This window comes from Rhopilema esculentum, chromosome 3 (assembly GCF_057945365.1).
Source record: "Rhopilema esculentum isolate cy_ngs chromosome 3, ASM5794536v1, whole genome shotgun sequence".
In the NCBI taxonomy this organism is placed as follows: Eukaryota; Metazoa; Cnidaria; class Scyphozoa; order Rhizostomeae; family Rhizostomatidae; genus Rhopilema; species Rhopilema esculentum.
Window position 1 is genome coordinate 7,143,458 of NC_142817.1, and position 27,572 is coordinate 7,171,029.

Sequence of the window (27,572 nt, forward strand, 5' to 3'; positions counted from 1 at the left end):
GGAAACAGGGGAAACTTCAAAGTCAACAAAAAGGGCATTAAGAGAATGTTCTTTAAAAAGGAGGTATTTTCAACATGGAGAAGGGTTGGCGGTGAATCTTCGGATACAAATTTTTCAAAATTGGCTGCAAACGATTTCAACAAAAAGTAACAGAAATCATGATGTTATTAAATGTTTTTAATGAGCAAATTTTCATCACGGTTAATTAGTGAAACTGGCTAGTGGTGAAAACTACGGAATGAAACCAGGATGGGGAACAAATGGTGGCTTTGAGCACGGAGTTATACAAGAAATACATCATTCTAAGTAAAGGCTTTAACGTGGCGGTGTACACAAACCACATGACACAGAATACATAATTCCAAACGAGCTATTGATAACTACTCATACGATACTAACGCTAAATTGAAAAAGAATTTAAACACGCTTACAAATCGAGAAGCGATCGTATCGCGTAAAAAGACGATGCAAGCGTGTATTGCATTTAAATGAAATCGTGCAATTTAAGACTAATCAGCCTCAAATTTTGCAAGTTATTTGTTAAAGTTTAAAGATATCATAAGGGCACAAATTCGAGAACAACATTTTTTTGGCAGGGTTTTCAAGGCAGAGGATCAACAATAGTTTAAGTTAGACCGATTCTTTTTAAATATCTGCAGGCAAATCTCTGAGCTACGAATATGCTGTAGGTTTAGCTAATGCTGACGAAGCTTGTCGTCATAGCCAATGAAAGCTTATCTAACATATAGGCGATTTCTATTTAAAATAAAAGGCTGCTGCTAATCTAGTGTTAAGAAAGGCAAGCGGAAAAGGTGAAACTTTGAAATAAATTTAAAGAATTCTATTCCTAATAACGAAAAATTTCTGTTTTACTTTAATATATCCTTACAACCAATTATAAACAAACTAAAACATGGCGTGCATGATATGGTATAAAGGAGATATTTGCTTGAGAATCTACACCATCGTTTGGCCGAATGACTTTTTAATAATTCGCTGGATCAATTAGAACAGTCATATATTTTCTTGAGAATATAAATATGAGTACTATTTTGACATTGCTGTTCAATCATGGGAAAACAAATATGGGGAATCTATATCGTCCCATAACTTTCTATGATGAAAATCAATTAAAGCTAATTGTCACTTCAGCTTGAGCTGTATAACTTTTTCAATCAAATCATTAAGGATTGATTGAGTGATTTCGAGTTTGATTGGCCAAATGCCGATGAATGATTGTTTGGGATTCAAGATTCATATTTCTTCATGATTGCAGCTTAAGGATGTCATTTTTAAAAGGCCGGGATTTTACAAGTGTAATCTAGTAGCAGATATGGTTGAAACGAATAAAGGGAGGGCGGGTTTTAAAATGAAATATAACTCCAATCTTGGCTAGCTAGTTGCCTTAAAATAGTTATAATTTACAGTGTTAAATCTCCATAAAAACATATTGATTAATTAAAAAAATAACAATAAATAAACTTTCACGGTTTACTTTCAACTTTCATAGACCCTGCTTGATAAAATGCCTATTTTTGAAATCATGTTGCCGATAGATACGTGCGTCAGTTTAGCACCCAATGAGGGTTTTTCCTGAAAATTTATGACGTCGTCGTTTGGTAAAATTAAAGCAATGTTGTGCAATCTTTCAATGAAATTTTTTCTTTGCTTTATCGAAATTAACTAGTTGGCACTAGTCCCTCATAGCAAAGAAAACTTTCACTAATTGGTAAAACTGAGCCACACGTATCTATCTACAAAAAATCTTAAAAGGGATACATTTATTTGTTTATATGATTTAATTAATTAAATTTGTGATTTTAATAAATACGAAAAGATTATGAACACATGATTGAGGGTAAAACTGTCATAACAGGTACAACAACTGACGAATCATTCTAGAACAAGGCAGTTCACAGCGAGCTCCATTCTAACCATCAAGATGCTCGTTAATGCTGATCCATTGATCTTGTTATAATCATCGATTATATATCAAGTTGCTCATATAGCATGAGAAGAAAAGGTGGATATCTCAATGGCTTATTTGCCTAAGAGACCTGTTGAGGAGACGCTAAAACTGCACTGCAAAAGACTGTCAGTGTGTCAATTTGATATATATATATTATAACATTATTACCCATTGAAACCATATATACAGGCGAGATGTTCCATCCTCGACTCATTGTTTATGCTATACTAAACATTCTAATATTGCTACCGTATACTAAAGACTAGCTAGGTGCCGCAGTCATTTCCTCCACCTTAGTCCTATATCCATTTGTTTTCTCGCTTGGACTTTCATTCTTTGGTTTTATAAAACTGTCAGCAGTTGGGGAGCCAGCGTTTAACGTACTGTGGTCTTTATTATTTAAGTCGTATCCTCTCCAGCTATCCTGCACACGCAGGTGCAATCTACTTTCTCCAGAGTAAGGGGGAGCAATGGACGACGAATTGCGTTCTTCAACATGCATGATAGAACGTTCGTCAGGCTCCATATGACGACCAATTGATTGTGGACCGCTGGTAGGAGCATAAGATCTTTGAGGGGAAATATTAAATCTCTCGTCACCTGAAAAAGGAGGTCTTTCATCGGGACCTCTAGGAATCCTGTCTTCGCTTACATGGTTCGGTGAATGATGTCGAGGCGATGATTCACTAGGAGGTTTTAATATGTCCTCGGCAGGACGAGCTCTTTCCTGTGCAAAACGACCACGCTCGTCAAGAATATGAACAGTTCTTTCTTCTGCAATATGCTGACCTCTCTCTTCGGGTGGATAAATTGGTCTTCCGCTGGAACTTCGATGAAACATATCAGGAGGTCCAGGAGGTAAACTCTTGGTTGGACCGTTGTTAGCATCATCTGGTAATGGTCCTAGCCTCTCTGGCTCTCCTCGCCCTGGTATTGGCAAAGGACTATCCGCTGTTCGCATGTCATTTGATGAACACATTGAATACTTTTCATCGTTTCTTGAAACCGGCAGCGGCCTTTCATGCTTCATCATATCATCTCTAGTTTCAAACACACTAGAGGCACTTTCGGAGGCATCACTTTTGAACCGCTCCCGAGCCTGCACATGGGGAGGCAATTCACCATGCGAGATCATCGTGTGTCTGGGTTGTGATGCCCAGTACATCGAAGGCACATCACCAGATGGCCTTCCAAAGTATGGTCTCTCCATAAATCTATCGGTTCGCGGCTGAAACACCATAGAGCCAGGGTGATACCTTGGTGGATGCGGAAGCCTAGGTGGGGGAGACCCTCTGTCGTGCATTCCAGGGTCATACATATCCGAAGGCATTCTTGGGAACGGGGGCATCCCCGGTCCATGAGGGGGGAAGCCCATTGTAGGTGGCCCAACAGGATACTGATGTGAAGGTACTGTGCCCATGGTTGGTCTGGAGAATGCTTCGTTCGATTGATCTGAGCGTCTTTCTTCGTCATCTACCGACGGCATCCTATCTTTGCGCGCAGTACGACTGCCACGGTTGCCAGCACGACCAAGAACGCGCCCGCCGTTCTTTTCCGTCTCGTTGATTGCCATTGCGATTGCAACCTGCAGTAGATTTTGTCATAATTAGCAACCACAGACAGCGGTACATTTATGATTCAACTACGCCATTTTGCTTTGAAACGGGAGTGAGGCACAGTTATGGTTCAGCGTTTCTCCAGGGTCACGTGCTAAGATTTCAAAGTCTGTAGGTGTCTGCTAACCTAAGCATGGGTAAATGACCTAATCTCGGTAAAAAAAACCTACCATCAACGGTGGTCTTGCTTACGGAAGCCTATCGTCTACAGTCCAGGGCCTGTACCACACATTCATGACTAGGGGACCAGCATGTGAAACATTTTTCCTCGTATCTCCCTTAATTTTTATCCTTTCATTTGATGGCCCTTTCTCAAAACGATTAGGTTATGAAGGTTCACCTTTGTACCAAAACAAATCTCCGGGTTTATTAATTTGAAAATTCGGGCTAATTTAAATTTCGCGAGCACTGGAAGACATTTTAGCATAGACATCAGCTTAAAATTCAGCGAATTGCTAGCAACTTTTTGCTCCAATCTTTAGCATAGACATCTCCAATTCATTTAATCATTGAAGCATAAACATTTGATAATATTTTGATAGATTTTTATCAGTTATTCACTATATGAACTTTAGCTTTGAAGAAAAAGTTAAAGAGATATTGTAATAAGATATCAAAATTAAAATGGCAGTGAAGGGCAAAGTGAGGTAGGATAGGGTACTCTGTTTCATTGTATTTAGACCTGTTGTAATTTTTGAGCTTATTTGTAATTATTTAGACCTATTAAAATTATTTGTTTTGCATATTAGGTACATAGACTGTTGACTAGCATTGTGGAATGGGCTACCGTGCTTAAATAAATTACGATGAATTTCCATATGTGATACAATGTTATGAATTCAATAAAAGGGATATACCTCCAAAGGTGGCAATACGGTGTCACTGCCAGTTGTTTTCCGTCTGCGTTTTCGAATAGGCTCTTCGATATTGACAAAATGTGTATCTTTAGCATGCTTCCTGAGGTTGTCAGCCCTGATGAACTGCGCTTTGCACAAATGACATTTGAAGGGTTTTTCTCCTGTATGTCTTGTGAGGTGACGTTGCAAGTCTATTTGCTGTGTAAATCCACGACCGCAAACATTACATCTAGAACAGAGTATTCAGTTCAGTTATTAGAAAAAGTAAACGATGAGTACATGAAATGGTAGCATAACAACAGATCGGAATTTCGACATTCAGGCAACAGGCTTGGTTAACTGTGTGTCACAGAGGGGTGAAAAGAATTTGTCACCGGTGTTTATTCAAATATTAGACACATTTAGCGACAGTATATAATTGACATATATGCTTGCTTCCTTAGGCCTAATTTTTGTATTTACCCGACCAATGAGATTCTGAAGCTGCTTAAAAATGCTACCTTTTAAGAATTTTAAGAAATTCTGAATACTTTGGCATTCAGCTAAAATTGTAACCTACTTGTATGGTTTAATTCCAGTATGAACAAGAACGTGTCGCTGAAGCTTGCTTTTGAATGGGAATATCTTAGCACAAAGCGGACATCGATAAACCTGCTTAGAATGGCGCCATGATGGATCATTTGGAGGCGATGTGTCCCCTTGAAAGGCTTCTGCTGGTCTCTCGAATGACGGGAGCTCGGCTGAATTTTTTCTTTTCGTTTGAATAAATGACGGTCGCATATCTGAAGAAAAATTAAATAATGTATAAAATGGGCTGAGACTTAAAAAGTAGTAGGAATTTCGGTATATGCCAAAAAATTTCAAGTCCAGTAGTGACAAATAAAGATATGATCAATGTAAAGTCAATTATAAAAGTGCGTAAGATATGATCCACATGTCAAGGCAACTTTGCATAAAGTTTAAGAGTTAAAAGTACACTTTGAAACGGTAAAATATCTAAAATATCCAGATCATTAATATTAAAAGTAACTGATTATGTTGGGATGTTTTTTTTAAAGTTAGCGATAACTCTATTCTCTCATATAAGCACTTTGCCTCATCTGTCAACGTTGAGAGTAAGTCTTAAGTTGTTTGTTAGATACGTAACAACATGTCTATTGTATAGTCCAGCCAATGGGAATTTAAATGGACATCGAAATATGTCGGGACATAGTACCTTTAAAGCTTAAAATCTAATAATACTTAAAAAGGTAGATCACTGACCTTGTGGAGTTATGTTTTCGCTGCCTCTTAGTGCAGGGTCACTTGAACTCTGTTTAGCCCTGGGCGACGAAACATCACAATCCGCACCAGAGATTGAACGGATCGGAGACTCGGGTTCTGCACTGTTTGAGCAAAGCAAGAATAATCGTTTTAGAACAAATGGCCTAGGCTTCAACACAGGTTTGAAGATGGTGGGGCCAAGGAAAAATTAAATGCTGATGAAAAGATTTGGCAGAAGGCTTTTATTTTGCAACAAAGTTTGGCCCTATCTATGATGCAAGTTAGGAGTGAATGGGGTACAGCTTTTCCTTCCTCATAAATTCAGCTTCAAACTAAATATGACTTCCTTCCATTATTCCTAAAATCCTAATTTTCAGCCTTTTCTAAAATTCCATATCTACTCGCCTCCTCATTACCCCAGATATATTCTGTCATGTTCCCTCAATTCATAATTCCTCCTCTCATTTAATTGTTCATATCTCGCTCGTTCCCTCACTGACTCATTCTAACCCTGTGTCACCCAAACTATTTCTCCCTCATTCCCTCTGTCCCTTATCTCGCCTTCTGTCTTCCATATAATCCGTCTTCCTTTTTCTCTGTTTTCCCCTCCCTCCAGCTTTCTCTCTTTCCAGCATCACTCCCACCCGCTTCCCTCTCTCCATCTTCCCGTCTCTCCATCACCCTATCCTATGTAGAGCAACGAGACGGTGGCAATTGAAGAAAGCGAGATCGTGTAACTGTGTCAACATTAAATCTTTACTTAAATATAAGTTTTCTAAGCACCGGCAAACCAGAGCACGTGGTACGAATACCACCGATTCAATTACTAACACTCAAAGGACGTATTCACACGGTCACGTGATACTTTTGCTAAATTGCGTCCACAGCCCCCTTTAAATGAAATTTTTGTCGTCGGAAAACTTTGAAATATTTAGTTTTGACCTTTGTTCACCGAATTTGTCAATAAAATGACAGGGTAGAAAAGGTGGCAAAAATCCCTTAATGCGTTTACACGGGTTCTCAACACTATAAAGGATTTTCTACTATAGAAAATTGGTTCTGCATTGTAAACCTAGCATATTGCAATTATAACTAGCTTTGGACATTTTGTAAATCATTTCGGCAAGCGTGTATGCCAAGAGGCATTCATCTATTCACTCGTCATCAAACATTGGAAGCATGATTCACTGGTAACGTGTGGTGCATTGTGTTCAGATCAAAAAGTTTTACGGTTATGTTTGCATTGAGAAAGCTTGCGTTCTTAGATATCTGGCGCTTGGGATAATATTTAAGGAAATCTTGCGTCTAAGGTTTACAACGGCATTGTTTTGGGTAAATGATTACGCAACTTCATAACTGTATTCTTTGAAGGAAATCTTGAAACTGAACCTTTTATTGAAGTTCCAGTAGAGAAATTTTAAGTTTACGGATCTAGATTCAGTATTAGAGATCTTTTGACGATGAATTGATAGCTTTGTTCCACAATACCAAAGAAGGATAATTTATTTTCATCTTTGAACTGCAAAGCGCTTTAACCTTAAATTGTAAACAACTCTGCATGTTCATTGGGTTTAGAAGCTTACTTTCTAATCTATGCCATGCCTTTTAGAATGGTACAACATTACTTAACTCATGAAAACGATAACCAAGGAAATATTAACTATTTAAAACTGTATCTATTACCTTTGCTTTGAAGTGTCATCGTCTGGATACTGAAAAGTTCCAGGCTCGTACTCTTGTGAAGGTGAAACGATTTGCTCTCCACTCTGATTTGAAGAACTTATGAGACTTTCAGAAGGCGACGGTGTTGAGCCAACACTTCTAGAACTTCCAACTTGGCTATTCGACTCCTGCATTTCTAGCCGACTTGAAGGTGATGGCAATATATTATTCTCCTTTGAGCATATTCTTTGTGCTTCGCTGTTGTTTGCAGATTGACTTTCTTCAGTCATCTGGGAAGCTGTCTCCTCTTCTTCATTACCCTCATCCTTCTGTTCTTTTTCAGCCGGATCTTTGCCATCTGCTTCGGTTTCTTGAACCTCGTCGTTTCGTGATCCATCCTTGTCATCTGAAGACTGCGCCCGGACTTGGTCGGGTTGATCAAGACTGTTTGGAACCTTAGTTGGTGTCCACTCTTTGGAAACCTTCTCTCTATCTGGTTCAGCTGAGGCACTGTTTCCAGGTTGGGACGGGCCTTTTCCATACATTGATTTGTTGTATTCTTCTATTGGTATCGTATATAGGTCCGGTGGATAATGGGCGGGTACGGTATATGCAGATGAACAACAGACTTTCCCGCTTGCCTGCGTTGTCTGTATATTTGAATATCTTGAATATGGGTGAGGATAAGACATATTATAGGGCGGTGTGTACAGATTTGAATGAACATATGAGCCATAAGGACTCGGAAGCTCTCCTGAACCTCGGAACGGTGAAGGGTGTTTTTTAGAGAAAGACCATGGCTCTCTAGAGTCTCGTTCGTAATTCTTTATTCCTGCTCTATCCCTATAATGGTTCTCAGCCTCTACATCATTTCCATGGTTTGGTATCGGCCTTTCCGTATTTCTAGGAAGAAAACCGGGCACTCCAAGGTGCGGATACATTGTTGGACTATCAAATGCGTAGCTTGGAATCCTTTCAAGGTATGGCATATTTCGACTGGTTGTCTGAGAATCATCGGACTCTTTTTGTTTCAGTGGAGAAATAGGCTCTCTTCCAAAACCTTTGCTTCCAGACCGGGTATCAGTTATATCACTTTCGTTACCAAAACGTCTATCTGAGTTCGGTTCAACAACTATTATCGGGTTTTCACTATCTACAACTCTCAAATCGTCATGTGGGACAACTGAGTTTTCAAACTCAGCCATGTTTAGTTTGCGGGCCATTCCTTTGCGATCATGTTTTCTAAAGAAATATAATGTTATTAGCGACTGCGTTGATACAAAACGGGCAAAAAAAGTGAAAAGAGACTTTTTAAGAAATCTTATTAAATACTTTATGGTTTATTTATCGGCTTTTTGATACTGAAAACAAACATTTATAGAATCTATGGCACATAGTGCAATGATAAACAGCAAAAAGTAAAGTTTACTGAGTATTCATTAAACGAAAAACAATCATGGCATGGAAAGGCAAAATTGAATTTAAGAATAAAAATGGTTTCTTAATAAGTCAACCAATACGCCATACTGTTTCCAAAGAACTGATACAAGCTACCTTTTTTAATTAAACCCATGTCTTACAAGAAAATTAAAAAGACGACAGAAGATTCTGATTGGACCATGTAAATAAAACACGAAATTAACTTACTTTTTGTGGTAATCCTGCATTAGATCATTCTCGATCTGAAAATAAGTAAATATGTTAAATTAAAGGCAATCTGTCTCGTTGTTGATTGGTTAACGAGAACAATAGCTAGAACAATAGCCTAAACACGATTCCAGCGCTCCGCCATATTTTTTACAATGCGATAAATTAAAGGGGGACTGGAAACAATAAAAATCCCTTTGTTTTTATAACCAATCAACGTCGCTGAAAACATTGCCTAGATCGCCTTTAATTAAGCTGCTTAAAACATTGATTTTGCTGCTGAGAAATTTTTACAGATTCGTACTAAAGGGTCTAAAACTGAAAAATATTTAACAAAATATGACTTCTGACCAAACATCTACTCGAAAGACAAAACAAACTTTTCTTGAAACACAATTACGTCTATTTACCTTTACTCCAAGAATTTTAACCTTTGCTAGCAAAAATATACTAAAAATTACTTCGCAACGCAACTCCATTTTATGCTGTCAATAGGACCGTGTATGAGCTCTTGGCACTTATACTTGGCACTTGGTATTTTAAGCTGGGTAAATAAATAGCAGAAGGGGCTGTTGTGAAATCATGCATTTTTTATCATCTTGCTGTTTTTCATTTTAATTGAAGTTCTTCTCGAAATTATGTTTTACAAATTTTCCTGAGAGTTTCAAAAGCTTTAATGCAGCTCATTCTTGACCCAAAATTTTTTTTGTTGCTTGGTAGATATTTTCAGTTTAATTGTTTCTTTGTTAATTGCTAGGTCTAGTTAACTTCATCTTTTCCTCTCAATACAATTTGCCTACTTTTTATAAATCCTACATTGGCCTATACAATGTCTACTGCTAATACGTTCTTCCATTCATGGTCATTCGTGAATATTCTTTCATTTCCTTCAGTTCAAATCTTTTACGATCCGATATCTTTTCTATACCCTTTCTTTTAGCAGATTCGCAAGCATTCGTATGCAATAATGCTCAACCGCATTAAATCGTAAGATGTTTTTCTTTTACCTTTGATTCCTTGTTTGACATTCCTCTTTCTTTCTCTTCATTTTCAGCTTCCATTTCATCGTTATTCCATTGGTGATTTTTACCAACTGGACCTGTTCGACAAGGCCTTTCGATTTTGTGACTGATGTAAAGGGTAAGATTAGTAAACATCTCTTTACAATACCCACATTGATGAAGGTCCGAGTCTCCATCTTCACCCTCGTCTGCAAAGATAAAACATTCCTGCATTAAAAAGCAGATAATTTGGAATTTTCCACATCTACTATCAAAATCTCGTCTTCCGCTCTGACTGATCTGTTCTAAAATGTCCAATTTCAGAGGTTGGATCCACTCACAATTTTCATCAAACAGACCGGAATGCATATTTTGGCCGAACATGCAGTTATTGATGCAACATTGACGTAGTGGCTTGCGCAATCTAACAACGATACAATATAACTTGCTAAAAACACAGGTACCCAAAAACATGATCCGAAATTTGGTTCTTGAATGAATAAAGGAAAATCAGAATGTGGATATTTTAATTAGCTTAGTAGAATTGGGCTACCAGTATCACTCAGAATGAATATTTTTGCAAATGTACTTATATTATTTATCAATGCTCTGAATATAGCTGAAGATCAAAGCCACTTCTGGGCAAATTGAGATACGTATACCTTAAGAATGTTCTATTGAAGTGCTATATTCAATTTCAGCACTGCATTTAATTAGGGGCGCTTAATCAGAGGGAGCACTTATTCGAGGATTGCACTTGATCAAGGCGGCCTCAATCAAGGACGAACTCCAACCATGAATTGCACTCGACAGGAACTGTGGAAGAGTGGAGGCAATAATTTTCAAATATCTAGCTAAAAAACATAAACAATATTTTGCCTCGTGCATGTTTAGCCCCTCCTCCAAAAAAATCTCTTTAGCACAGCCCAACCACCCCCCCCCCCCCCCCAATCCACAATTTGCTGTGTGGTCTCTGGCGCTATATCGACCATGCTAGTAACAGCAGAGTCATTTTTATCTACGCATAGGTAACACATGCTGTTATGTTTTAAATTTTCTTTCTTTTTTGTTATTTTCGGCTTATTAAATGCCTCTTCTTTTCACATTTTGCAAGACAGTGGGAGATTAAGATCATTCTTTGTGCCGCTTGTAGAAGGATTTGAATTAGTGTAAAAGATTTGAGAGTGGTTATAGTATCAAGAAAGTAATTTTGAAAGCAAAGTTTCAAAAGTGTAAGCGAGTATAAATGAGTCTTCTCGATACAAATTGATAGATTTAAATGATAAAAACTTTTGAAACTTTAAGATGCAAATAGCATTGCAGCTTTAGTTCACTGCTAGTGCCATTTAGAAAAACAAGTTTAATTGCCAGCTAGTCCACTTCGAACCAATTTTCTCAATTCAAAATAAATGCATTTATAAATGGCCTTGAGTTGCAGCTGCTAACCAAAGGCATCAATTAGTTCAACGTTTTCTGATGCACATTTACATATATCAATTTCTGAACATTTTAAGCAAATTTGAAGGTAGGTAGTAACAAAAGGTAACAGCAGCGGGATGCAAGCTTTGTTAGCAAAAGGCTCGCGCAATTGTGATAACAAAAGACCATGTGCTTGGCAGTAGCGAAGCAACACAAGTAAGCGTTGAACAGAGAATAGTGCATGCTTGACTGAAAAGAAAAATACTAACTGGTTGTGATGGCGAGGAACCCATTCAAAAATAAGGCTTATCAGAGATAAATAGTCATTATATTGTTGGTGCTTATGAAATATTACCACTAGCCATTTGGTAGTATAAAAACATATTCATATGCACATTAGCTGTGGCTTTTCATTGTAAGCCATTTCAAAACATTACAAGGTGAATCACATACTTGCTGTATTTATGAAGGGTTTGTCGGTTGCCAATCACATAACGGATTTCTGCTTACCAAAGTTAGGTCTCAGTCAGGGAATTGGAGGGGGTGGGGTGGGCGGGGGTGGTTAGGGGAGACTGAGAATTGAAGGAAACTAGCCATTTTCTTGCTTGGAGCCAGTGTCAGTCAGGGAAGGGCCCGGGGAGGGAATAGCCAACAGGGGTTTTAGGGGCTGAAGCCCTCATTTCAGTGCATATTAGAACAACGTATCAAGAACCTTTTATTATTGAAGCAAATAAGCTTTGCTATAGGGGCCAAGAATTTACGACCATGCGTTGCACTAGGTGAGGGGGAAGGGATGCGCCGAATTAAAGCTTTTTTCTGGGACTAAGTGATAGGGGGAAGAAAAATGTATTTTAGATTGTCCCATGCATTTAGCAATGCCTCCTGAAGACACAACAGAATGTCTTAGAATAACGAGAACGACAATGGCAAAGCTTTGAGGAGGACGATGAGAGACTGGAGGTTGCAGAGAAAGATGGGGGTGTCCTTATCCTTATCATTTTTATACAGAATCTCTTGTGAAAAAGACCAAAATATGGTTCAACAAACTCACTTGTTTGCTGGACGAAATTGATCTATGGTGCATTTAACTTTATTGCAAAAAGCTAAAGACATTTAACTTTATTCCAAGAAGCTCATCTACACGAAGACAAGCCGAAAAAGTGCGTCTTACAAGGGCTGCATTGTACAAGGATCATAGCTATTTTATGAGACTTGCTATCAAAAAGTTTTCAACAATTTGCTAATTGAAAGATATTAAAAAGTCTTGCAATTAAAGCAAAATTATCAGGCATCGGATATCAAAGTGCATCGTTAGTAAAAATAATCAATAGGGGACGAGGCACTGTTGGTTTTATTTCTCTATTGTAAACAGTAATGCGTCGATAAGGAATTGTTATATTTTCACAGCTGTGAGAACTTAAAAAAGATTACCTAAAAATCCTATATATTTGATCCCTTCACCATCAGATTTCGCCCTTTTTAATTTTTAGGGCTACATAGATGCATTTGAAAACAATTCCTTTTTTGTTTTGGCAATCTAAATAATGCCTCTTGCTGTGAAAGTGGTGCGGTGAAAGTAACTTTCAGTGGAATATTGCATCTACAGTCGAGATTGTTCCTACTGAAATTGGAGACTAAAATGTCCAGAAATTGAAAATGCAAGCATTACCCATGATGCTTCACGCACGAATGATGACGTAGTCAGTTTCTAGTTCACACCTGCTCTCCATACGAAAAGCTTTTTTAAGGCCGCCATTCTCCAAACCTGCATTCTGAATCAACCACAGTAAATTGCAACGCAAGAGTTTATTGTTTATCCTGATTACCTTTTGGGAAGCGTACTTAAGAACCAAAATATCTGATGGGAAAAATAACTTTCCCGCACTCTTTATTAAAAATAACTTTGTTAAAATTAACTTTGATGCATCGAAAAAAGTATCAAAGAATTAAAATTTATGAGTATCAAAATCATTCAATTAAAATCTCATAAACCTTTTGTGGAAATCCCATCTGTTTAACTGAAAGTTCCTGAAAATCTTTTTATTTTCATGAAAATCTCGTACACTATTGGCAGGAGTGAATTGCCTCTCGCTGTGGCTGAAGGAAATGCCAACATCTAGGCTATTATTAATACCCATTAAGAACTCTGTTACGAAAATTTTGATTCATTGACAAATAATTGGAGGTACAAAAACCCTTTTTCGCTTTCTATTAGCTTTTGAAGTCAAATATGGTTTTTAAAATATTTCAAAATTTTCTGGGCAGGGATTTACAGAAAGGACTTCAGGCCTATTTGCATAAAACCTGTGACAAATCTATAAATAGGTGTTGTTAAAACTGCTAAAATCAAAACATTTTTTGTGCATCGCCCGCAACGTAGGGAGCCACAGGCAAATCACTTGATTCTTGAAAATCATTACAAGCTTTGGCAAATCGTAAACAAGGAGGTTGTTTGGCTGCCATCAAACATGCACATGGGATACCCGAAGCCCCGCTCAAAGAAACCGTCAGTTTTAAAGAACAGCATTCAACAATGATGTTCTGAGAAAGTTGAATTTGTTTCGCTACCCTGTTCAGTGACTGCGGTATTTTTCGATAAAATTCGACGTTGTTTAGAAGGGTCCAAAAGCTTTACCGAAGTCTTCAAAATTGGGAAATGTTGTTTGCGTTTGACCAGCTTGCCAAACATTTAAACGAGAAATCTTATTAATATTACACTTACGCGTGGGTATTGTGAAGCTTTTGCGCAACAAAAAGTCATGTGATCCATTAATATTCTTGTTATGTTGTTATTGATGAAATGTTTGATGCGTTAGGCCAAAGCCATAAGTTTGACATGTTGAGCATTGGTCAGAACTAAAACTATATAATATGAATGACTACATTGAGATAACTTTCGAAATACCTAACAAAAAACAAATAACAAGAGAAAGCGATATTGTGCACAACTGAAGTTCATACTGTGTTGATTCTGCAGTATTTAGATGCCATAGCATGTCAAGAGACACTTCTTTCCCAAGAATTGGGGTATACAAGCCGCCATCTTGCTTCTTCAGTGGGCAAATATTGACTGTCCAGGTCAACAAAATTGCAAACAGACAAAAAAAACCTACGCGTTACAATGTATTAAGAATTGGTATTTAGTTAGGGGAAAGCAGGGTTACCCAGGGTGCAGTTCTCAGACAAGATCTTAATAGTTTGGGTTTAAACTTTGATTGAAAAGTTTTGACTGCATTAGACAGACAGACTTTAAGTTATTGGACATTTCTTGAAGACAAGATAAGAAAAAGAAGAAACTTTAGCCATGGTGTTCCACATTAAAGGACAATTGAAGTTATTCAGATTTTAAAAAAAGAAAAAGATTTCAAAATTATTTTAATAACCGAAAATTGGTTTAGTGAATGCAGATTTTTCACAAATTAACTCATTATGATTATATTACATTTTGTAACTTTTTGCATCAATGAGGTAACAAATTTTCAAGTATTTTTACTTTTAAGTTGATATTAGGCTACGATTTTATATATAGAGTTGGCATAATAAAAATCCATTTTTTAACATTGTGGATCCTCGAATTGAAAGAAATAAACAGTGACAATAAAGGGTTGAAAATAAAATTTATCCATAACATAAGACTTTTTGGGCTATACATATTGCGATGAAGATAGAAAATAAGAACTTTCGAGGTCACGAAAAAGCTTTAGGATAATGCGGCCTTTGTTTTCATAAAGATTGATCAAAAATAGTCAATCGAGATAAGCTCATTCTGAGAATTTGTAGAATGTTCTAACTTATCACGTAACGATCAGGTGAGTGGCATTTTTTGACCATTCAGTAATTAACAGTTCAACAACCAAAAACAAATTACGACATATCGATGATTTTTACCGCAATTTTTGCCATTATTTTGCAGAATACGCACATACTTCGGTAATTCAAAAACCTTAATTAGTCTTAACATATAAATTTTTTATTGTCTGCTTAGCTCTAGATGCGTGCAAATTCTTAAACTGATTTGCTGTTAAGACCATTATTGCACTATAGCAGTGTATTATGGACAGTATAATATGTTTTTTCTTTGTATGTGACCTACAAGCAAGCGAAGCATTAGGCAGAAAAATGATATGTCATTTGCCAGAAGTACGTCGAAGCACCATGACGACATAAGGAGAAGAGTAAAGTGTCATGTGTGTGAAGTAGGTCAAATGAAATTAATGTTATTGCTGCTCGGTTTGAAGTTGTTTTAGTGAAACCAAACTTAATTCTCTCCAAAAAAAATCCAGAATAGAGCTGCAAGAATAACTACAAATAGTTCTTTCGATGCTCTTGCTGTCCCACTGCTCCAATATTTTGGATGGCCCTCAATTAAAGATCTTATCAAAAAAGAAACAGCAACGCTGACCTATAAGGCATTGAACTCTCTTGCTCCTCGATATTTAGGAGAATTTTTCAGCAAATGCTCAGAGGGCAGTGTTCGCAATCTTCGCTCTACCGAAAAAAACTTGCAGATACCTCTTTTAAGAACATGCACAGGCCAAAAAGCATTTTCTTATCGTGGAGCAAAATTATGGTATAAGCTGAATAAGGAAACTAAATTGGCACCGTCCCCTGCTACCTTTCTATATGAGATGGCCTGTGCATGTTCTATATGAGAGGTACATTTTATTCTTATGCTATTTTGATTTGAACTTATTGTACATTGTAATTCTCTTTAATTTAGTCTTTTCTGTTTTTGCACAGGTCGATTTGTAAAACAATCTTTTGGTGGTACAAAACTTGAGAATGGCTTTGAAAAAAGCAAACATTAAGTAAACTAAAGCTTTTCGTCTGACACTCTTCAGAGTTTAAAACGTCAGAACATAGATTGAAAACTCTACGCTAGGAAATATATATTCCCAGTTCTGCTTAAACGGCTTCAAGCACTTTCTGGCAGACCGGTAAATTTAAATTTTTACTAATTTACTAGTTTAAATACAAGATGAATGCATAAGAATTACTTGTAACAGAAATGCTTTTAATATTATCATGTAAATTTTTTCAAAACGCCAATTTTTAAGGCAAACTTGAAACTATCTATTTTTTCCTTTCTATCAAAGCTACGAAATTTTATGCTTTTCTAAACAACAAAAAATTTTGGACTTCCCAGAATTTGTTCACAACGAGCTTTAGAATCTAATTTTATTTCAGAAATGAATCCTTCGGTAAAAAAAGTCATATCAAAAGATAGTTAGCAAATGTGTCCAGTCTCAAACAAAAAACTTTAAGAATCTTTTCTAGAACAATTTTAATTTTCTAAAAATTAATCTACATACCTGATGACAACGATAAACAAGCATTATTCTTTTCAGAAATCTGAAAAAAGAAAGATACAATGAATCATCAAAAATAAAAGGACAAAAATGAGAAAACTGAAACTTGAAAGAAAAAAGTTTTGATGCCAACTATTGACATCAAAAGGAAAATCAATTTTTATTAGTTTCAAGCCTATTATCTCAGTCTTTTCGCACTTAAAGATTCCATACTCTTACATTCCATTCTCAGAACTATAGCATCAAATTGTTTCTTTTTCTTTTTGTTTATCTTTTCTTTCGAAAAAAATTATCTCTTGGTTTTTACATTTCAGAGTCATCTAACGTGATATCGACATAGTCGTACCAATAGTTTCAAAATGAGGTTTGATAACAGTAAGAGGTGAAGCAAGCCAACTGGAAATTTGATCAAATACAGGGGAAGAAACATTCCACATTGCATTGTAAGCTTCAAGCTATTTGAATATCATTGATTGGACTAATAAAAAGGAAAGAGCTTTATCATATCATTGAAATTAGAGAATCCGATGAGATACAACAACATCTAGACTCTAAAGCAGTCCCAGTTGGGTCTGAATGCATTCATCAAAAGTTCATCTTCTTAAGCTCCAACTACAATTTCCCATATGCAGGGCGACCCAGGATCCTAATTCGTGACTCTGTGGTTTTTGGGATATAAAATGATCGGCTACTACAAAGATTGTGTTTAAAATGAATGAAGGTATTCCACGACTTAGTTGAAAATCCATTCAACAAGGCTGCATTTTTTCATAACACCGCGAAATTGGTGCTCAGATTTAATCATTCTATTCTCAGCCTTAATCCCGTCACGAAAAGCATCAGAGGCAAATGCAGCCTTCTATTTTACACAGTAAATAACTGCATTATTGTATCCGCTTTTTCCTCCATATCAAACAATGCTTTTGCATTGCCACATCGTGCTTAGAGTTACCACAAAAATGCCTTTCCAAAGCTTATATTGTCCACGCAGTTACAGTAAGCAGATGCTAGAAAAAGGAGGAAAATCTTCGTCCAATTTAGCAATACTTTGGTGCCGAATGTTACATTGTGATTACATATCCAGACTTTTCATACCTCTCAATCGATAAGTCTCAGTTTAAACACCACGGACTTGCCTATTCTAAACATATCTTTTAATCCGTAACCCAGAACGGAATAGTGTAATACAGTATTTTAAATAACATTGCAAGTTAAGGAACCTAACAAACACTAATACCAATTATGAGCTCGAGAGACTCAATGATGAGAACGGTCGGGGAACATGAACAAGTGATGGGCCACTGTAAATCTAGTACAATGGTAGCGGCCTAGGTCAGTGTAAATAGAAACAGCGCATTGCAGATAGGCCAAACAACGCAGATGTACAGTGTCATTGCCTTTGTTCCTACGTAGACTTATTTGGTAACACAAAGAAAACGGGTCTGCTTTCGGAGAAAGTTTACACTCACGCCAACTAGCGTGAGCAACGTGTCGCTACGAGGAATCCCTTAAACTCTCAAGCCTTCAGGGGGTCGCCTTGAGTCTTTTTGTGAGAATCGAAAAATTAGATGCTCACATAGTCTTTGAAACGTAACGGTCCTTTGAGAAGAAGCATTGAAACTTAACTTTTTTAGAAGATACTGTCCGTTTGAAACCCATTGCTTATTTCTACATGGTTTTATAGCAACTCAGAATAAAAACTGCTGTGTTAAAATGCAAATATCCGTACATTTTTCTTTACAAGAGCGCTGCTGCTCCTTAGCTTTTAAGACATCTTTAAGAAATGTCAAGAAGCCTTTGACAAACAATTGTATTTTTTCAACAGATATAACCATTATTCTGTTCGCTTAATAGTTACAAAATAAAATCAATTTGTACCAAGGATTTCGAAATTGCATGTTTCTTAATTTAAAATTTTGTGGATCTTGCTTGATAAACTCTAGATCGCAAATCTGAAAACAAGCCTGAAGTAATTGATGCATACATTTAAAAAAGACTCTGTAGAATTGATGGGAATTTTAAAACGGATAGAATTATCAGAAAGAACATATCTGGTCTTATTTTTTTGGCACAAAAATGATACACTCGCACTTTTATTAGCTTTCGTTCAAGAATTCCCCAAAAAGCGAATGTTACATTCTCCTTGTTACTGGATGTCAATCATGTCCTCGAAAGCATACTAGGAAATCATGTTGACTGCCAGTTTTAAATCAAATAAAAATTTTAGCTGAGGTCTAATTAAATGTGGATTAGAAGGCAGTGGCCCTCTCTATGGAAATTATTCGTTAACTTCTATTTAATCTATTGCTTTTTGTTTCCTTTTTGTCATATACTGATTTTCGTTTATTTTATTTGCTTCTTGGGTAACCTGAAATTCAAGGTCACACCCTTTTTTCAATCAAATGTTTGGAAACCAGAATCCGTTAAACGTTGCATAGTAGTAGAAAAATACCACTCCTTTCTTAAGCATCACATTTTTTGGCCTAAGTAGATAAAATTACTTGTTTGTAACATTGGAAAATTTTCAACCCCCCTTTTCTGAATTTACGAGGACCTTAATCAATTACATTAACATTTCAAATTACAATGATAGAACAAAAGTAGGAGTTTATCCTAATGTTATCGGTAGACTTGAAGCTGCACCTTGTTGATATATTTTCAAAATGTAAAGCCAGAGTATTGCGTGATCCTTTCAAATAAGTTAATGTTATTTACAAGAAACAATGTGTCGCTGCAAGCAACGTTTAAACAAAAAATCAGGCAATGGAGAAACGTTTAAGACATAACACAAACCAACACAGTTAGGCGTAAATGAAAGCCATTAAAAGTAAACTATATATGACAAAAATGAAAGGAAAATTGGTTTGTCTTAACTTATTAATAAAATTTGTTTACTTCCCGATGAAACTCAGTTAACTCGCATGCACCTTGCAAATATTAAAATCACCTTTTTGATGTTTATGCTTTGAAACAAACACCGCATTTGATAGGTTAAAAGGTGCTCTATACTGCCCTGAAACCATGGAGATCTAAGATGGTAAATCTTATATAACATCACTTTTTTATGAGTATGTCGCAAAACGTGTACACAGAAAATGCGTTTGCAAAGGATATCTAGCTTTTAGACAACAGACTACAATCTGACCATTAAAAATCACAAAGAGAAGCAAAACTTTTTAAGGCACAGAAAACAGTTATTTGGATCGACTTTTCGAGATGAAACTTATAAAAATGATAAAACATTAACTCAATTTGTAATTTTAGAAGTAATTCTTGGGCCAGTATAAAAATCTTTAATGTGCAATTTCAAATTTGCAGTTTAGAAAAAAAGTATTATAAATGCAGCGGACATTACCATGCACAGCTCCATGGTTCAAAATATTGGAAGATAAAAATATAGTTATCTTCTTCTTTCATTTTATACATATTACAAACTGTGATTGTATGATCATTCGCATTGAACTGCATAGAATAATTAAGAGAGTACACTATAACTGTGACATCTTCGGATCCAGCAAGGATCATTTCTGAGCACAATTCTATTTATAGCCTTCTTGGCATCTTCGTTACTCAGTCCCTACTGTAACAGTAAATGTCTGGTCCAATATTTCATTGTTTATGCTATCAAATCATTGATTGCCAACTTTTAATGTAGCTCTATTTATTTAGATATTAAAAAGCAAACCATTTCGAAACTCTCTTTACAATAGATTAGAAATCTATGGAATGCAATGATCAGAGCAGTTGAGTTGCTAGCCAAAATATCCAAAACTGGGAATTTTTAAGAGGAAAGTTGCAGAAATGGTTCGGGATGAGAATCAATGGTGAGTATGCATGGAAAAAGTTTTAGATAAAACCATTAGGTCAATAATAAAGAGCCTGAGCTGCTGTCGTTTGAAGGTGAAAGATAGGAAAAAATAAAGGGTATTGGAACAAACATACAATGACATTTAAATTTATATTTGCGAACTGAATTAACCATAGAGAGGAGAGGAGGTAAAGAAGTTCAGGTCTCTTAACATTTTTGAATCGCTAGTTGGTGTTGACGATCGTTCTGAAATGGCATCATGGCAGAGAATAGTCGAGGAGTACCACAGTCAAAGATTCTGTCAACCTTTTTAGTTTCTAGACAGCCTGTTATTAAGACTTCGCGTTGCATTTGCAAATAATGTGTGATCTAAATTGAAATTTACAGTTAAAAACACTGCGTAAGAGTCTTTGAAGACAAATATAAAAGTATAGTTGAAAACGGCTAAGAATTTCAGTCAGTGATTCATCTTGTATAAGGTGGACAAAATTGGCCGCATGAAGAACAGACTGTTGCTGTTCTAGCAGCCCTTGGTCTGCTCAAAATATATGATGTCACTTTGCTGATTTACCCTAGTGAAGCTTAATGACGATGGATGATGAGCATAGTGATGAAGAAACCCCCGGAAAAGGTCGAGTTAGTGGCAAATCTCGTGCCTTGGTGTTCTTGATGATGGAAGATCAAGCATCGCATGCTTTTGTTCAAGACGTATTCATAATTGATGACCGCAAAGCCAAGAGCTTATCAGAGAAGAAACCTACGTAAAATTATTGGTTGACCTTACGACCTAGGTGAATAACAGCAAAAGTGAATCACGAAATCGGGAAACGGCTTGGCGAGGCCTTTAAGGCATATGCCTAAAAATCAAGGCACCTTGCATTAGGTGGCAATGGTATTCATTGGCTTACAGGTACCACCTGATGCTTACAAACAATTAATTAGACAAAGTACATTTTTTGAAAAAGGGATTCTCTCTTGGATTTCTCACGCCTCAGGGAGAACAGAATCCTTCAATGTTGAATATAATATTAGGAAGACCAATTCATCGTCAACTATCGTTAGAAGCTTTCGAGGACTTGATTAGAAATTCTAAGGTCCGATACTTGCATTAATGCACTTTAAATAAAAACTGTCCATTTTTTGATGACAATAGAACGTAAAATAGTAAAGGTAATTGCGGAGAGCAACCGAAAATCAATTGCCAAGGAAGTTAGCAAAGCCGATTTTTGAACTAAGTAGATAGCAAAATGCACAACTCTGTCTTCCTAAACATACTGTGTCTAAGAATGGTGATAACTTCTTCGTAAAACGATCACTTCAAGTCCATAATTAGGAAAGATATGAATTTCAGGTACAATTTATATAAGTTGTTATGTACACTTGTTTTATTTAAGCCATATACGGCAGGTCCTAAAATCATAACTTTTTATACATATACATATTCTTTTATAATGTGGGTGTGGTGTTTTCTCTGCATTCACAAAATGGGCTTGGCAATACAATGAATATCCAGCAGCTGCCACCTTGATGCCAATAACGTATTGGGCAAGATCCTAAATATGAAGTATCTGAACCAAAGAAATCTATCGAAAGGAAACCCTTTGAAATAGTTTTGCCACATCTATGCTAAATCTGCCTTTTTCCTTCCATGCATCTTCAAAGCTTTACCAAAACCGATCTTGCTTCCCAGGTTTAAAGGACCAAATCTTTGCAGCCGAATGGAAAACGAAATTGGGGAAGTTAGGCATATCTATTGCAATCTCATATATTTGCTGATTGTTGTTGGAGCTAAACAGCTTTTATCCATCTGTTTTTATTCTTTGAAATCAAATCTTCGAAGATGTACCAAATAATAGCTTCTTGCAGACATACAAATTGTGGTTGTCTGTCTTTTTGCTTCTTCACACAGCTTAACACCAAGAAGGCCTAACATCTAACTTTAGTTAAGCGTCAAAATATCAAATGGGGTGGTTAAAATAACTAGTCAAAACTTGTTTGGAAGAATTTTGCAGCTACAAACAGTGAGGCTTGTTAATTTTTCTACTGTCTTCAAATGCCAGTGACACTTTTCTGTCAAGAAATTTCACTTCGGTCTTATGTTCACATGGAAGTCACAGTGATGGATTTTCATGCAATTTGTGAGCTCAAGCTTTTTCTAAATTCAGCTGTTTCTTAATTTTTTCTCTCAGCAGTAAAGTTTATTGATTCTTTCTGACTTTACTCAGTTCTTTTAGCATTTTTCTTTAAGAAATGGTGTAATACACTAGACAGGGAGTCCTTTTGCATCGAGAAAAAATTTTCTAAAGATATTACAAAATTCTAAATGCTTTAATGGAAATTTATTTAGAGTGTTTTTATGAATTTATGCAAGTAATTTTATTTTAGTGTAATTATGGCTTACAGTGGGGAGAGTGAATATCTAGAGCAGAGTATGTTAAACATAGATGAAAGCCTTAAATTTAAGATTTTGCCTGCTAATAACTTCAAAAAAGCTTTTAGTTTTTTCCTGAAAAAATGACAACAAAAGTTAATATTTTTAGGTATTAAAATTTAAGATTCTTGTTTTTTATTATCCATTTTCTGCTCCATATTATTTTCCATACTTTACATGATATCCATACTCTACTAGAGTAGATACTAGAGAAAATGCTGGAAACTGGAGGATAACTCTTCACGATGAGCAATTAACAAAGCATACATCGAAGCCAGTGAGTGATAGGATTCAACTGTAGTAGATTGATTTCGTTTGTGACATGTGGTAGATAGGCTTGAAAATTAACAATCTTTCATAGAAGACAGATAAGTGAACTTGGACCCAAATTATTTGTAGATAACATTTGATGCTTGATTACAATATTGCTCATAGACAGACCTGTTGGTTGACAAAGCAAAACAAAAGATTTTTCCACCAGTAAAGATTCAAGATTAAACTAACAAAATATGCGAAGTGGTGTTTCAGAAGCGACATGCTTGACTGCCTGTTATTCTTTAGGCAGAGACTAAATCTGGGTGCTCACATAAATAAGTTTATACTGGAATCTTTAAGTAGCAACCATATTCTTTAGGAAACATTAACATCGTAAGAGATTGGTTTAAAGTATCTGAAGGTACTACAAGGCTCAACAACCAGAACAATTCTGTTCAATTGGGCTGATTTTGTTAAATTGATGATATTGTGATGTCACTGCAAAAATTACGACCCTGCACATAACAAACCAAACGGCAAGCAAAAATTATTAAAAATGGCCACAGCTGGTGCAAAAATAGAAACAAAGTTTACCAGGATAGGGGGTCTGATATAATAGGAAATTCCTTTGCAGAACAATAAACGCTTTTTTTGAATGTCATCAGGAGGATTGTCGACAGCTTTGGGAAGATTTAGAGCCCGTTTAAAAAAACTATGATTGCCTGAATAGCTTGATATGTTTTGTTCCTTCTTAACTGCATCACGTTCTTCAAAGGCAAAGCTTCATTAGAATCGACTTCACTGGAATCTTTTTCAAATTGAACCGACTTCATCAAGTATACTGCGCCAGTGTGGAGACAGGTTTCATCAAGAGACATGAGACAAAAGCCATAGGACTCTGTTTAGCTTCACGGCACAGGGGTTTCAGAGTAGAAGTAGAAGATGCGATACAATGTTGAGACTCAAACCAAACACATAGAATGCTTTCTTTTTTAGTTTGTAAGATTCAAGGGAACAATTTAGATTTTGAAAATGAGCAAAAGAGTATTGGGGTAATTCTTGGCCTTTGATAAATTCAAGTGCAATATTTTCTAGTTCCAGATACCGCGTTTAAACTTTGTACTTTTATCAATCATTGTAATATGTTGAAATTCACGCATGGCGGTGAAAAACTGGTGCAAATTGGACTTGTTTTTTAAGGAACTTTACTAGAACTAAAATACACGGTTAGCGGTTTTCCGCCATTATGTCTTTAACATTCGTCTCCAGTTCTCTCTGTTTGCTGTTATCACTTGCAGGACGTTCAATGTCTTTTTAGCAGGATTTGACTCAATGTTAAGTTTTATGTTAATCAGTGACAACATAAAGCCTTAAGAAACCTTTGGTTGCTCATGATAAGACTTATATCTTAGTACTGGAGGAAAATCAAAGATATGATTTTGCATTAATCTATTCACAACTTTCTATAATTTTACCGGCCCGGCTCATCTTACATCATACCAGAGTGTTTGTGCCTTACGAGTTTAACACGCCTATATTACAGGTCCTTGCATATCTAAACGATAACTCTATGCAGTCTAAGGTCAAGAATGGTGGTAGATGTTATTGTTAACTAGATATGCTTAAGAATTTGCATGTGACAACTAAATCATCGTATTGCATCATGGCTCAGTACAAAAGATTTTGAAATAGCAGCCCATAACTCATCTATTTAAGCGATTCTCGGAAAATTTCCCTTAGATTATTAAATTAAGTTTCAGACTTTAGCTAGGATGATTTTCACTCTTTTCTATATCTTCTAAAGACCTCTTTCTATTTAGAAAAGTTACTAGCTATAAAAGTTTCTAGTTATTGAAAAGACGAATAATTTTTAGAATATTTCAAATTTGATTTGTACCAACCCTAAAATTAACAACCAATATGATATGAAGGTAACTCTTTTGGGCCTAGTTTTTGGGCCAAGAAATATCATTATAACAATTATGTTAGAAAAGATATTTGAAGAATTGTTGAATCACCAGAGAAAGCAGGGAAGAATATTTACTGATACCCGAATTTTGGCAATGCATCAAATAAAACACGGTTTATTCCTCTGAATTTTGATGTCAAAATTTGCCCTTAATAATCAGTTATCCCTAATAGGCCCTAATAATCCTATCGATTTTTACAAAAAAAATATTCCAATTGCATTCCACAAACGATAAGTCATCCTGGAAAGAAATGACTTTTAAAGTAATTTTTAGTCATATATTTCTTGATATTTCTTGTTTATTTACAATAGAAATGGCCTGCCTTTCAGAATGTGAGACAACAAAATTGGAAACGTCTTTGTAAAAGACAGAGTGGTATTGATCCCCTTTGACACTTTTTGCCAATTCTTCATGTCAAACCTCGTGCCAGTAACTATGGTTTAAAGATTTGTGAACGGACGGTTTTTAAAGAAAATTCGGTGTATTTGAAACTCAAAATAGGGCAATAGACAAAAGGCACATAACAACGTTAAGACATTTTCAGAAGAAGAAGAATCGAAAAGAAGTTCAACCTTTGCTTCAACTTAGGGTAGGAGTCTAAGCTTAACATTGTCAAATTTGGCTTCTGTCTGCGTCTTTGCTTCTAAAACCTTTTATCCTGTATATTTTTTTGTTTACGGCCTATTTCAATGATACACAGTGCGACTAAAGTATGTATTTGGCTGCCATTATTATTTTAGAGGAACCCTTGTTATGATACTTTATTTGGTACTAAAGACAAAAATGTTCACTATTTTGTTTCTTGTCTGTTTCTTTTTGCTTTTAAACAAAACATATCAGAGTTAATTTTAACGCTTTTACTCATTATGTCGTTGTCGCTAAGAGTTTTCGTTAAATTTTTTGTATGAATACAACGTGGCTCATTTTTCAAGCCATTCAAACAACTAATCCATTTTGGTCAGTTAGGCCTAAAATCGATTGTCAAGTTAAGTGAAAGTTAACCAATTTAAACTTTGATGATTTTAACCATTTGGAGTTAAAGTTAATTATTTAGAAACGTATTAACGTGGGCACTACATACTACAGAGATTTTTATCATTTCAAAATGACCCAACAATTGATTCCAACATTATGGTTAATAACATTGCATAACTGAGCGCTTAGATTTTCAAAATTTGATGCTCACAACAGCCTTTCTTACAAACGATTTTATCTGACTCAGTGTACATATTCTTGCGACCTAAATATGCTTGACACTGTAAAAGAAGCTCAACACTCAAAGTCTTAATACTGGATGAAACTACTTTCGAAATGTGAGTGATTTTAGGAATCCAAAAATTGGAATATACTGAGAGAAGAACATTCAATGTTATTTGACAAGCTTTTAAAAACGGTAAAAAGCAAAAATCCAGGCAAAAGTTCCAAGACTGATTTGAAGAATAAATGATTAGTGATGATCAAGATGGAGTGTCATAAAGTGTGTGAAACAAACACGATGAAGAAATAGAAGAAAATTTTAAACATTCGTTTTATGAGAAGCTGAAAATTTCTAACGTTAGCTTTTTTCCAGCCAATCCAACAATTGCTTTAAAAATACTTTAAACAGAAAAGAAATTCATTTTTTTTTTAATTTAGAAATTCATTTTAAGGTCTTATGTGAATGATATATATATACTGTACAATGCAATGAAATTGAATATTTCTTTTTTCATTGCTCAAAAATGAATAAAAATTGCACTGAATATATTTCAATGTTTAGTTTAAAGATAACTTGTACTGACTAGTAAAAGAGCATATTTATCTTAAACACAAAAAAACTAAAAAACTTATCAAAGTAAATTAAAAAATAAAAGACTAGATTCCTGCCTATCATTCTACAATTTTGTGAATCTCTTTGACAAAATTATTGTTCAAAATAGGAATACCACTGAATTAAAAAAATTACCAACCATCATGTTGGATATTGCCATGCAGAACATAAATCATAAATGTTAAGTTTATGAGCATAAATTTCAGCTATATCAATGTAAACAATAGTAGGGCCTATTTGTAAGAGTTCTAATATATTTGAATGCTTCTTTAACTAGAACTTGCATGCTGGAGCCTTTATATCATTTGAAATGGAAATAAAACAAATTTAAATGAAAAAGAAAAAACATTAAATTAAACCCATGTGAGTTCTGATTCTAACTGACACTGTTTTAAGTGTATAATTTTACTGTACAAAAGTTTAGAAAATTATGGTATTAAAAATAAAATTGTTTAATTATGGTATGAATCATCTAAATTACGCTTGAATTGATAGGGACTTTGCTTTCATTCTTTGCCTGAGTGAAATACACTTTTAATTCTAATTGGAAGAATA

The 27,572-nt window shown here is 35.6% G+C and overlaps 1 protein-coding gene across 1 annotated transcript in view; it reads right to left on the reverse strand.

Annotated features, from left to right (window-relative positions):
• Positions 1–624: 624 nt before the first annotated feature.
• The window catches only part of LOC135692582 (uncharacterized), a 30,217-nt gene continuing 3,269 nt past the window's right edge, over positions 625–27,572 (reverse strand). Inside the window, exons 4-11 of the mRNA XM_065210767.2 lie at positions 16,747–16,786; positions 10,022–10,224; positions 9,015–9,049; positions 7,389–8,609; positions 5,706–5,827; positions 5,002–5,224; positions 4,443–4,671; positions 625–3,554 (exon numbers count right to left, since the gene is read on the reverse strand). Coding sequence (XP_065066839.2) covers positions 2,232–3,554; positions 4,443–4,671; positions 5,002–5,224; positions 5,706–5,827; positions 7,389–8,609; positions 9,015–9,049; positions 10,022–10,224; positions 16,747–16,786 — 3,396 coding nt within the window. The 3' untranslated portion in view covers positions 625–2,231. The remainder of the gene's footprint in view (positions 3,555–4,442; positions 4,672–5,001; positions 5,225–5,705; positions 5,828–7,388; positions 8,610–9,014; positions 9,050–10,021; positions 10,225–16,746; positions 16,787–27,572) is intronic.